At 34.5% G+C, this 13,915-nt stretch overlaps 1 protein-coding gene across 4 annotated transcripts; it reads right to left on the reverse strand.

Moving 5' to 3' along the window:
- Positions 1–227: 227 nt before the first annotated feature.
- Positions 228–10,702, reverse strand: LOC107428768 (paired amphipathic helix protein Sin3-like 4). 4 transcript variants are annotated; one of them, XM_048462221.2, is made up of 25 exons: positions 10,447–10,694; positions 10,237–10,318; positions 9,940–10,114; positions 9,302–9,457; positions 8,983–9,169; positions 8,802–8,900; positions 8,507–8,674; positions 8,057–8,393; positions 7,412–7,548; positions 6,935–7,010; positions 6,829–6,858; positions 6,335–6,612; positions 6,086–6,240; positions 5,619–5,746; positions 5,248–5,502; positions 4,045–4,734; positions 3,799–3,869; positions 2,443–3,093; positions 2,237–2,337; positions 1,924–2,062; positions 1,677–1,829; positions 1,391–1,554; positions 1,204–1,315; positions 847–1,030; positions 228–527 (listed from the first exon to the last, which is right to left on the reverse strand). In XM_048462221.2, the coding sequence occupies exons 3-24, from the start codon at positions 10,011–10,013 to the stop codon at positions 878–880; spliced, it is 4,314 nt and encodes a 1,437-aa protein (XP_048318178.1). In that variant the 5' UTR covers positions 10,014–10,114; positions 10,237–10,318; positions 10,447–10,694; the 3' UTR covers positions 228–527; positions 847–877. The 4 variants fall into 4 exon arrangements, with proteins under 4 accessions (XP_048318178.1, XP_048318177.1, XP_048318180.1 ...); XM_048462220.2 differs by having other exon boundaries at positions 10,419–10,694; XM_048462223.2 differs by having other exon boundaries at positions 8,120–8,393; positions 10,419–10,693.
- Positions 10,703–13,915: the final 3,213 nt, after the last annotated feature.

Consider the following 13,915-nt stretch of genomic DNA (forward strand, 5'->3'; position numbering starts at 1 on the left):
GAAACAGAACATTTTAAAAATACCCTTCCTCTAATTCCATAATTTTCCACCTTTATATCCTTATACTAAACGTTCATGTGATTTTACCGCTACAATAACGTTCTTGGTTTTCACTACACAATTATAGCAACAAGTATCCCGAGCCTTGAAGCTTAATTACAACAAAATATAACAAATATGATGAAGTGGGTGCGCAGAAGAGACGCCTGTGTGCAAGTAAAACTAGATTTAACAAGAATATAGATGAATTGAATGATCATGTATCTCAAGTTTACATCACAAATTACCTCTATTTACACAATTGTGGCTCAAAATGCCACCACCAACTCACAGTATGCTACAACTTTCGAGCCATGTCCTCCCCCCTCAATTCTTTATTTGATCGGTGAGACAGAAATAGGATAATACATGAAAAAAGTAATTCCACAGTAGCTTTTTTTCTTTTTCTTTTTCTTTTTTTTTTTTGGGGTCGCGGCGCCTCAATTTTCAATTTCCAGCACCCCTGTCAAAAGTATGCGAGCAAAATGCTACACGAGAACAAAATAAAAACAAAAAAAGACAAACGATCAGAGACATCATCTCAAAGTCAGAAAAGTATTTAGAGGCTATGTTGCTAGGATACAAAAATTTTGGGACAACATTGGCAAGAATGCCATCAATCTTGGAATCAGGCCTAATGGAATAGAACCATCTATTTTCTGGGTTAAATTTTGTTTGAAAAAGTTAAATATATAGCAAAAACAGCCATTCCATCATGTCATTCAATTACATATTACCATACAGGAATGCGAGCATATGGAAATGAGGCATCCGTATCACAATTCAGTAACAAGGTCAAGTACATACTGTATTTACTTCATGTCGCAGAAAGGCATATTTATGAGCTAGAAAGCAATCTTTGAAACCGCTGAACTCTGTTAGAACCATTTGAAGACCTAGCTTGGCTGTGGCACGAGCTGTCTCGCTGCAAAGTCCTCCTTTTCTTTTTTGTCCGAAACAAAAAGTCTTCTGTATCTAAAACGTAAGAAACCTAAAACATAGACGAGTTCAGCAAATCAGTACAAAGTAGCTTCATATATACAAACCAACTAGTCAACTAAATATACATAAATTGCTTCAATGCATTGCAATGCAATGCAAATGTTACTAAACACATCTACCAAACAAGAGTGGGAAAGAAAAAACAGACGTCAAAAAATGTACCTTGGATGAATTGCAGGCTATCTTACACTCCAGACCATTGACAACTTGAAGTCCTTCCATGGCCTGGCAAGTAGTGGACAAATCGTCACTACTGGCATATCTGCGTTTGTTCCTACAAACACCAGCAAAATTATCAGCCAAGACAACTCAGGTGCAAAACCCTTTGTCATTTCAATAGTCTACAAACCTCTTCAAGAAGATCCCAGATTTCTCCTTTTTGTCAGGAAGAACTGAGAGGAAATCATTATGCAAATAGGCTGAAAAATTAGGGTCCATTGAAACAGCAGTCACTTCTGGCTTATCATGCCCATAGTCCATAAGCTGAATGGACAGGTGGGTTGGCAAGGATGTCTGCAGTTACAAAGAATTAAGATAAATTTCAAGCATACTCTTTCCTAGCCAATGAAAAATAAATAAATAAATTAATAAATTCAACAAAGAAAGAAACAATCACAAAATTACTGAAGACCTACACATTCAATACGGTATATGTTCTCATCATGAAGGAGGACACGGGCATTTTCGTGATAAACTATATCAACAAATCTTCCAGGTTTTCTCGATTTTTCATAGGTATATAGCTGGAGGAGTTTGTTGTCCATCTCATCAGCTGCAACTGTTTGGAGCTGAAATAAAATGCAGAACACTTTTGGTCAAATAGAGAAGCAAAACCAGGATACTAAATAAATTAACAGAAAAGAAGAATGATACACATATTACCTGTTTAACAAGTTTATAAATCAGCTTGTCTAATGTAAATAAAACGTACGATTGAGTTCCAATAATAGCTCGGCAATCATCCTCAAACTTTGTATTATCAGAAGAACCATCAAGTAGATTGTAAAGTGCACTCATGAATCTGTAACAGAAAATATAAGTTACAAAAATTAATATGCATTGTACGCTTCAAAATTGTGTGAAATTAATAATTAGTGATTTTTATTTTTTTTTAAAAAGGCACTTCTTCAAAATTGTGTGAAATTAATAATTAGCGATTTTTTTTATTTTATTTTATTTTTTTTAAATAAGGCACCTGGCATAGAGATCAGTAGGGCTTGTATCATTTGAACCCCTCCACTTCCTATCAGCAGAAGATGAATTAATCTTGGCTGATTGTATTCTCTCATATAATGTCTGCCAAATGAGGGAATAAGGATATGTGATGTTGGACAACCATACACAGTACGAAAATGTCAATTGCAGGCAGACACAACAATATTTCAAGTCTAATAAGCCTACCTGGTGAAGCCTGAAAAGTACATAGAAAGAATCATTTCCATAAAAAACACGTGAATCCTTTTCTTTGTCGTGCAAAGCTGGAGGAACATGCTTCGCAAGAGGCTTCACAGTCAGGAGAAAACGTTCTGAAAGTGGTAATGATGTTCCGTCACCCTCAACATCGTGGGCATCCGCCATTCCTTCAGCCTCGCCTTCACTCTCAGCTTTAGTGTCATGCTCATCATGATCCCCATCTTCCTCATGCTCTTCACGAGAACATTCCTCAGCATCACCAGACTCACTTCCAGAAACATCACCATTCTCAGAAGCATTTTCACTGTCCTCTGATGATCTCTGAGCACTTTCCTCGCCTTCATCATCAGCATCAGCATCATTCTCACCTCCTGCCTCTCCACAACACACTTCCTCTTCTCCATGTCTGGATTGATATTGTCTGTTGAGAGAACCATCCTTAGCTTTATGCACAGCCTCCAAACCAGCTTCCCCATAGTTTGCAAAATTGTCCTCCTCAAAATCTCCATTGGGAGATAGTTCACCCTCTTCTCTTTCAACTTTAAAGTGTCCAACAGATTCTTCATGATATCTCTGAGTTTTGGTGCCTTCAGTAATAGCACCGTTCGAAGATATAACAGGTCTTGTAGAATCACCACCCTAATTTTCAATTTATAACAAAAACTATTCAGCGTACTCGTCAGTATCATGAGCCCTACCTTGCTAACCACAAATCTTCTGTCTTTAGCCTTTAGCAAGATAAACGGACGTATAAAAGGAACATTGCCTTAAATAAAAAAATTTCTATTTATCTTGTGCTATCAGCAAAAGACCTACCCAAATATGTTATTTAAAAAATAATAATAATAAAAAATAAAAAAAAGATCTATCTGACTGGTTGCAGAGATTGAAAATCCAACCTCTAAAGAAGCAACTTCAGATCCAACCTATTAAGCAGTTAATTTATTGGAAATATTTCCAGGCTTGTGGAAGATCAACACATCACAAAGCCAAATATTATAAAATGCACATTTGTTCCATAAATTACTGCCAAGCTGACAGGTCAATAACCACTGAGGTCTGCTGCCAGAGATACGAACCTTAACACCATTCCTACCATTCCTTTGCACCAGTCCTACCTATGTTTAATGCATCTCAAATTGAGAAAAAATTAAAGTTAAAATTTATCATACCCTTTAATATTCACGTATTGAATGACTTCAAAATTGAATCTTACTTATATCAATCTAACTCCCTAATAACTTGCCAGTCATACATCAGTTTCATCAAAGCCACCAAGGTCAAAATCATATAGCCTAGCATTGATTAGAGTTGTTGCTATATTAGAAGCTACATTAAGCATACCTCTGATGAAGGTAACTCAAGCCCACCCTCAACAGTGCCATTACCAGGTCTGGAAGATGCAGTGTTAAGCCCTTGCAACCAAAAACCAAAAACCGAAGGAATCTCAGAACTCAAATCAACAGATTAAGAAAAATTGAGGAACAAAAAAAAGAAAACAGGAACAAAAAAAAGAAAACAGGGATAAATACATAACATTGGATTGCTTGAATAAAGACAGTTTCAGAGGTATGACAGCATTTTGCAAACCTGATGTGTCATCTATGTTTTTTTTTCCATTACTTTGCTCAATGCCAGTGGCAAGTAATGCATTAGAATTGACTAATCGATCAGTGGAATTGTCTTGTTTGCTGACTCCTGATACTTCATCAGCCACAGATGAATGAACCTGCACTTTACCATGTTGAGCGGCATTGCTAGTATCATCCTTACGTGCACGATCTGCATCTAGAGAACATTCTTCCTTAACACCATTATCTCCACTTGCTGGCCAAGTCCTGCAAGAACTTGATTGTTCTGGTGGGATATTTTCATCTCCATTTCTGGAAGGATTTAACTGTTTGGAATTCACAACAGTAGCACCACCACCAGGACTGTCATCACTCTCTCCTACACTTGCAGCAGCATTTTTGACGGAATGAATTTTTGCCTTGACTACATCTTCCGTATCCTCTGCGCCCTGAGGTCGAGAAGGAACACCTAGCATGGGTTCCAGGAAGGTTGTCCATATCTTCATTACTTTATCCAACTGTTCAGTTGTACAAACTTCTCCACACGAATATTTAATAAGCTGGTACAGGTCTTCATGGATGTCATGATCAGGATACTCAAATTCCAAATTAGGGATGATAGGTCGCCTATTGCCCGCAGCGATAGCTAGAAGGACATCATCTTCTTTTCGCTTCTTCTCACTGATTTCTTTTATCTCTGCCAATAAGGCTGAAAAAAAAAATCATGTAAAATGAACCTTGAGAACTACAATGAATGAGGCAACCAACGGTCCTTTTATGTTTGATGTAGAAGATGATCTAGCAGGTGGTTAGTACTACACAATAGCCTAGGCTATTTTTGGTTCTAAACTCAAAGTTTGATTCCCTTTTTCTAGGTATAAAAAACAAGTGTATGAAATAACATTTCTTTAATTCAAACCAACTCCTTGAGATCACAACAAAAGGTAATGAGATGACCATCTTTTCAATACCACATTTAACTTCCATCATCATCTATTTTCTAGCACTTCCCCCCCCTCTCTCTCCCTTAAGTATATAATAAATTGCATATCGACTCAATAAATTTACAAAACATTTTCAAATTATATTGAATGCTATTAATCATATGAAAACTGCTAATCAAATACAACCTTAATAACTTTTCCACATACTACGATACCAAAATTGGTCCTTTTTTTTTTTCCTATCCCTATACATGCCAGAATATTGAATTGCATGTTACCTTTTGTGCTTGAGCTTTTTGAGTCCTGCTGCTTAAAATAGAAGCTGCGATGATCAAGTGACTTGTGATAGTTCTTTGAATATATTTCAGCCCAAACTTTATTAAAATCAGACCGGCATCTTGCCCACTCTTCTTGCTTTTGCTTCAGTCGGGTTAAGATAACAGGCAAAGCAAGAGGAGCATTCTTCCTTAACACATCCATCACATCAAGCCCATGATCACCGTATAATCGTTCAATGCACCTCAGATTTAGAGCTAAAAGAACATACCAGGAGAAAAAGGGAAAACATCAAAATGTGAAATATTCAATATCTGAATGCATATTACAGAAATAGATATCCTGAAATTATCAAGTCATAAAACAGACTAACCTGTGAAGTGATCTTCAATACGAATTGGACTGTCTGCTTTGATTGTATTGTTATTGATCTTTTCTAAAAGCTCTTCTACACGCTTGGTTGTTACATTCACAGACTCTAACAACATGTCAAGTTCAAATCTGACAATGACAACAAGAAAACATTACTAACTACCAAAACACATTCAGCACAACACAGAGAACTCTTTCAAGCAATTCCGACTTATTAGAGAAAAACAAGAACAAAATAATAATGCACAACCTATTACCATCCTCTGCTATAGAAAAAGGGATATCATGTAAAGAAATTCAATTTAGGCATTGATTCACAATCATCATATGGCAAAGATGCAGCTAAGGGGATAAGATAATAACTTTTGCCTAGTGGTAAAGATAGAAATAAAAAAATAATCCATTATCAGTGCCATCAACTATATTAAAATGAAAAGAGGAATCTAACAAGTAGGAAAGCTCAAACACCTGTCATCTTCACATCGAAACAAACTTTCTTCATACTGGTTTTTGCGCATGTGTTTAAAAGAATAATCCTCACTTCCTGAAGTAACAGACACCCAGTGATCATTTAATACTTCAGCACCGAGCTCTGTTCTCTGGCTAGCAGAAGGTATTGGATACTGAATCAAACAAACCATAAATATAAAATCAGTACTAGCATATTAACATCACCAAAGGAAAAAAGAAATAAATTTTAAGAAAAACAATATATACATTCTTTGGCAGAAGACGGTAGCTAGGAGTGCAACGCTCACAGTTTGAAAGGTCAAGTTCATTAATTGGCTTAGCAATATACTTATCCTTGGGAAATATAGTCATCTTATGGGCCCCAGTGTCTTTACTTCCAAAGGCACCACCTTTGTCACTTCTATCCCTTTCTCGATTTTCACGGTCTCTGTCTTTAATTCCATCATCCCTATCACGATCTCGGTCTCTATCCCTGTCCTCTACTTTCACTGGTCTAGATAAATGCCCTTCATTCCACAAGGATTCTGTGATGAATTCACAATTCAGAAAGAATTCATAAAACTATAAATAAAACAAAATAAAAAAATGAACATTAAAAAAAAAAAAAAAATGCTTCCATGAATAATTTCATCCTCTCATAACAAGGGTTCTGTTGTGTTCCAGCCCCAGAACTCTTACAATAAACTAAGAGGAGCATCTAGCTTTGTAGATAACAAAAAGGGAACAATCATTTTACGTACTTTTACTCATGACACCAGCAAGGAACCCATCTGCAGGACAGGATTCAATTAGATACAAGTAGTGCAGCATCGAGATCAGAGAAAAAATATCAGATTAGATCATTACCATTCTTCTCACAACTTGCCAAAAATTCATTGAACCCATCCATGAGGTCTGGGTATCTTCCAAGCAAATCACCAACCTGAATGCAAGTGAAAGTCACCACCAATTAGAGATCACATTACCTTGGATTATGAAGATGTGTCTAGTATAGCCAACCTAAAAATTGAGGCTACATTTATTATTTTAAAAAGTGATTTTTCTAGTTTCTTAATTCCGAAAACAAGTCAACCAAACAACAATTTTTTATCCCATAACCAATTTTCAAAAACTGAAAAAGGTAGTGGGACCCACTGCATTTTCTTAACTGTGTCTTAATACATTTCTATTATGTTTTTTAAGTTTGAAAACCATTTTAAAATTCTATGCCAAAAACATTTTTCATTTTCACACCAAATATGCATAATTCTTAACACTAACTATTGCTAAAAATTTTCAAACTTTCTCTGTTAAGAGAAAGTTTGAACCACTCTTAATCCATACCAAAGATTGTAATTCAGCTCGTGTTATGATTTCTTTGCTGTAGATGTGGAGGCACTTCAAAAATTCCTGGTAATCATCAGGATTCCGTAACTTCTCCTTCACCTTCTCACAAAAGGCAAACTCTTGCCCATAAACATCTGCAATGGCATGGACTAAATAAGAGCTGGAGTAACACAAAAAGGCAGTAAAAAATGTGCGAGTAAAGTTCAATAAAAAGAATTGATGTATAATCAGAAAAGCTAAGCCCATATTGGATAAATGACATCAGTGTCCATGTCAAAATGTTCTTAGATAACTGCAATCAGCTATACTTTAAAACTATGTTGTAGACTTCAATACGCGTAACAACCATGCAAACTGGTAAAGCAAGAGTTGTGTTTACTGAAAATATTAACCTAAACATTGAGATTATAACTCCAGCCTTAAAATGCCAAAAGATACCTAATAGAAAGGTGACAAACATATGGAACAACCCAAAATGAAAATAGCACAAGTGCAAAAGTCCTCAACGAAGAAAATACAAGAGGGCCTCTCTCTCAAAAGGTGAAAAAAAAAGTTTCTTAAGCATTATTATATACTAAGTTGTTGATTAAAGGCAAAAAGTTTGGTTTTCAAAATGTTAAAACAGATTTGTTGAACACTCACTTTTCGCAGAATTTTTATCATCATATGAGGATGAAATTGGACGTATTCCAAAGTTTTCATCACCTTCTCCAACTTGATGTAATTGTTCAGCAGATGAGTCTTCAACCCTACGTGTAGATTTCCTTTTGTTGGGATAACGATGCATGTTGGAGTCTCTATTGCCATCGTGCTCAAAATCTCTATCATCTCTTCTATCTCTGTCTTCTCTCCTCTCTTTTTCCTTCTCACCACGCTTCCGTTGCTCTTTGTCTGCTCTCATTGCAGATCTATCATGGTCTGGATCAGGACGGTCAACACTAAGGTCACGGTCAGCATGTGAAGCCATGACCCTATCCTTCTGTTAAAACAAAAAAAAAAAAAAAAAAAGAACAAATGCAAGGACCAGAGATGTTAGCTACATGATTAAGATGAAATAAAGAAACAGGCAAAAGGGTTAATAAACATAAAAACCTTGTCAACATGTATTTGCCGCATCGTGGCCATAGCAGAGCTCCTATCACGGAGCAAAGAGTTCCTGCCAGATGGAGCATAAAGAGTGCTAGCAGTTGCAGAAGTATCTGGTAGAAAATGAGTAAACTCCACAAGCAGATCAGGGTGATCTTGGAAAAGAGTTGCAACCTGAAAATTGTCAAACATTAAAAATATGAATTAAATTTCAAGCCTTAAAAACATAAGCACAAGTGAATGACTTCGATTGCCATAGTATGGGGAAAAGGTAAAAGAAAATGAGTGGCAAAAAACACACCTCCTGGTAGACCTCAGTAATGGACTTATTTTCCTTTCTGTACATATTTAAAATATCCAAAAAAGATTTATAAACGTGATCATCACCTTGAAACCGTGTCTGCATGTAGGGAATTCATCAGGTTATAACACTTGAAAGCAAAACTGCAAGCTAAAACTAATGTATCAAATCGTATGCCTACCTTAATCTTGTTAACAAAATTTATAGCCTCTTCAAATTCAACAGGCTTCTTTTGTGGGGGCTGTTCATCCTCAAGTGGTAGGGTAATCTCATATCCTTTTGGCAAGAAGGTATTAAACCCCAAAATTAGGTCACGATGTCCTTTGAACAAGTCCTTCACTCTCTCTATCACACCCGCAGTGTCAATTCTACAATAAATGCAATAAAAATGACAAATTAACAAGAAGCTGCCATAAACAAATTCCAACCCCCAGCCCAACCACAAAAGAATTTAGATGGGAGGGAAAAAAAAAGCGCCTAATTTATTTCATGATCAGAACCTTTGAGCCTTAAAGTCTTTCATAACTTCAAGAAAGTCTTCATATTTATCCCTTTTGTCTTGAAATATGTCCTTCACAGCTTTTAGGTATGCAAGGGCATCGTTTGTTGTAAGTTTCTGAGCACCACCTGCACTCGTCATCTGGGGTTGCCCAGAGCTTCATTTCCCATAAAAGAAAAAAATAAATAAATTAAATAATTAATCAACGAATTGAAATTCCCAATTCCAGTAGATCAAAACCTAAAATAACAAATTTTTCACGTGAAACTAAAACATAATCTCAACCTCCCATAAAAGAGAGGTCAGTGATGTGTGCAAAAATGGAAGAATAATAATTGCTAATTTTGGTTCTTCGAATTAAAAATTCTCACAGAATTAGGAACAAAACCGTAACAAAAATATGATATTTTTCTCATAAGGCCAGAAAAGAAGAAAGATTTTGCTCAAAAATTAAACAATTGGTTTTAAAAGGTAGTAAAATGAACAGATATAAACTATCTCAATTTTACAACAATTAGCTCAATCTCACAGAAAATGAAAGTTCGATAAACACAAAAAACTAGGAATTATTACAAAATTAAGCAAAAATAAAATTATAAAGAAAAAAATGGAAATCTAAGAAAAAGAGATTGAACTTACGCTTCTCCTCGAGAAGAGACCATAGGCCGCTTGAGTTGAGAGCCCATGTAAACGTCCTCTCTGGACCTTTTCATCTCAACAAAAAATACAAAAAAAAAAAAAACAAACTCCTTTGTCTTCTTCAACAACAAATCATGCTACTAAACTCCGATTTCCAAAGTCAATAAAAAAAATCCTACAAAAACCCAAAAAACTCTCATTCAAACCAAAAGCAACAAACACAAAGCAGATCTAAACCAAAACAAGCAAGAATTCAAACGCAATTTTCAATTTTCCATGAAATACATTAATACATACCTACGAAACAAGAATTTTCCAAACCCAAGCCTCTGAAACAGATCACCTCCTTTAAAACAACCACACCAAGAAAAAAAAAATCCTAAACCACAGAAAAAAAAAAAAAAAACAAAAATTCCATTACTTGAACAAAAAGCAACGCTGAGAAAGAAAAACAAGAAAAAAAAATTGCAGAGAAATACCAAAAGCAATTACAGAAGCGAAAATTACAAAGAGAGATCGTTAAGTCGTCGAATAGCCTTAAGACTTCCAAAACAAGCTCTTTTTTTTTTTTTCTTTTTTTTTTGGGCAAACAAACTATAAAATGGAAGAAGATTATGTGATTATTCCCCAAACAACAGACTTAGAGGGAGGGAATACGACAATTGAAAAAAAAAAAAAAAAAAAAAAAACTCTCTTTCTTATTTTCTCGGGATACAATCAGAAAAACAAAATAGAGGATTACAAATGTATAAGAAGAGAAAAAGAGTTTAGAATGCGATATATATACGAGGGATATAAAACACTCTCTCTAATAAGAGAGAAAAAAAAAAAACCAAAAAAAAAAATTGAGAAGGAGACGAGAGAGGGGTGTGGCGGTAGTAATTTTGACAACAATCCGTTTCCCGGTAACTTTATGGATGGATTACCGGTTATTGCCGGTCGTATAGTAATCCTCTCCGTTTATGCAAAATTAGGGCTGGCTCTTATTGGAAGAGGCTTTAGAACCCCCATAGTGTAATTAAAAAGGGAACCAAGGACATTTTCGGGTGATTAAGTTTGTGATTAAGGGTATATTAGTCAATTTGATGGAATTTTATTTATTTATTTTTTTAACCGTGGTCGAGAAATGATGAATTTTTATAAATATATATATATATATATATATGTTTTGGATTTTTTTTTTTTTTTTTAGGTATTTTAGATTGGGAATTTGGATTTAAGTTAAATGTGTACATTTTATAAAGGTATGGTGATTTAGGAGTTGGTTTGGTAGAGTATGTGGGCGGTTGTTAGTAAATGAATGTGTGGTTTTTTTTTTTATTCTAGATAATGATGGATAATTAGGTCTAACAAAGTAAGTATTATAACAATTCTAGCCTTCTGATTAATTCTATAGTTTTCTTAATTAATCCTCTCATTTGACCTTGAAATGACTATTTCTTTGGCAAGCTAAATAACTATATTTTAAACTTCTTTATAAAATATATATATATATATATATATATACATATACATATTTTTAAAATTTGGATTTCATTGCGAAAAGAAAAGATAAGATAGAAGTTATTTTGAATTTTGTTACGCTTAAATTATCTAATATAATATATATTTTTTTGGAAATAAATCTATATATAATATAAAAAATATAAAAAATAAAAATAACAAAAACTTAACCAAGTGGGATGCGTTGGGCCAGACCAAGAATGGGCCTCATGATTCAATATCTTGCTTCGTTGACAGCCTTGTAGGATATAATTGGACGGCAGCAAACCCAATGCCTCCTGGGCATTCTATCCAAAAGACATTATGGGCCTTATTTGAGAGTCCAACTAAGAGAAAAGACAGAGCCTTAATATCGTGTGAAACTAGGTAGAAGAATATTTCATTACCCTACCTTTTTTTAATTTTTTTTCCCCTCTTCTGGACATATGTTAAATTAGGAAAATGAGGATTTTTTTTATTCTAAGCATGATTAAGCCTAATCTTAGAGGTTTCCCCTATTATCAGTAAACATTGTCATTTGAGTGGTTTCGGAAAAATGATATGATATACTATTTGCTTAAGTGTTATCTAAACATATCCAAAATACTTTCAGTTATAAAATACAGGAGTTGGAATTCTATTACTAAGTCTGAAACCTAAAAGGTTTGTTATAGTTTCAATATTTTAGGTACCAAAAGGTTTAAGTTCAAATCCCTCACTTGCAAGATCCAATAAAGATAATTACAATGTGAACAATCAATTAGACTAATTATACAAGTATCATTTAGTTACAATCATAGGATTTCAATTAATTTACGCAGAATTAGTGCCTAACAAAAATTTATTGTAATTTTTTTCAATAAAGCTCCAAGTAGCAATCATTTAGTGTTCTAAATCCCCTATAGAAAAGAGATCTCATTCTTTCATAGAAGAGGGATGAGCATTTTTTTTTTTGTCTTTGTTGTTGCTTATATAGTTGTTGGGAAACTTGTGAAGAATATGGCAGAAGATTGCAATTTTGTCTTAAAGTGGAGTATGCTTCCAAACATGTTATTATTATCTACTCAATTTTGAAATATCTTACTTCACTTTCTTGTAGTCCTTGAGTTTATGATGACTATTTCTTAGCACCCAACCACAAAAAAAAAAAAAAAAAAAAAAAAAAAAAAAATGTTTATGAAAACTCTTCTAGAAAGCAATCTATTCAAAACGTAATTACCAAAAATATAAATATACATATATATATATATATATATATGGGATATCTACAATGAGGACCATATGCATAAATACATTGAGGACAAAAAATGTGGGCAAAATAGGAGCCGTTGGATTTCATTTTTTGCATGAATAGCCCAGATTCTGAGTTGCTCACGTGTGGAATTTTGCCCAAGACTTCCCTTCCCAAAGCAAAATTTTTACCTACAATCCGATGTATCATGCGGTTTCTTTTAAAACCCTTCAATTTAGTGAAGCAAATTAACTGAAGAGTCCAAGTCATTAGGTGATCTTGTTTTCCTCTCTCAAGTTTCTTTTTTCCATGGATATCATTTTGTTGCAGAATCACAAAATATTCCCATTTTCCAAATCAATTTGTTATGTTTATCTCATTTCATGATGTATAATACATTTGGAAATTACTTTTATGTTTACCCATCTTGAGAGAGAAAAGAAAGTTTGCATATTTTTAGCAAAAATTTGAATACCCATAAAAGAAATCGAATAAAGAAATTATGGGTAATAGGTTTTTAGCCATTGCAATAACTACATTTAGAAATTTTACTACCAAAACTAGTATAAAAACCAAAAAGTGGTTTGGAAATAGATACAGGAAGAAAATCATTGAGAAAGAACTCGTAGAAGGTAGAACTAGTATCAAATGGATTGACCAACAGAAATAGGTCATAAGTGCAGTTTCTTTGGGTCATTTTGTGTTCATTACAAGCTCGGCTGGCTGGAACTATGGGTGAAAGTGTGGAAGCAGAGGGGAAGGGGAGAAGAGAAGAGAAATGTGTGAAAGGGAAAGGGAGTCCTAGGCAAAATTTCGCACGTGAGCAACTTAAAATTTGGATCGTTCATGCAAAAAATGAAATCCAACGGCTCTCATTTTGCCCATATTTTTTGTTCTCATTATATCTATCTGGATGGTCCTCATTGTAGACACCCCTATATATATATATATATATATATATATATATATATTGCTCTAAAACGTACCATGCGGACCATTCCAATGTGCCCCGAGGCTTTTGTAGACTCTAACTCCACCATCTTTTGGGTTATCCAACCGGCGAGTTGGATCACAACCCATGGGCCAATAAAAATAAAATCGGGCTTAATGGCTTTATGCTTCACATCCTTTGTGAGCTGCTTGGAAACACTACTGTTCTAGGCCTTTACATTGTATATCTAGGAGTATGACTTTGGGAAGCAAATTGTCCAAATATGGGCTAATACTTCAAAGTGCTGGGTTTTGGGGCTTCCATAAGTACTT

This window comes from Ziziphus jujuba, chromosome 12 (assembly GCF_031755915.1).
Source record: "Ziziphus jujuba cultivar Dongzao chromosome 12, ASM3175591v1".
In the NCBI taxonomy this organism is placed as follows: Eukaryota; Viridiplantae; Streptophyta; class Magnoliopsida; order Rosales; family Rhamnaceae; genus Ziziphus; species Ziziphus jujuba.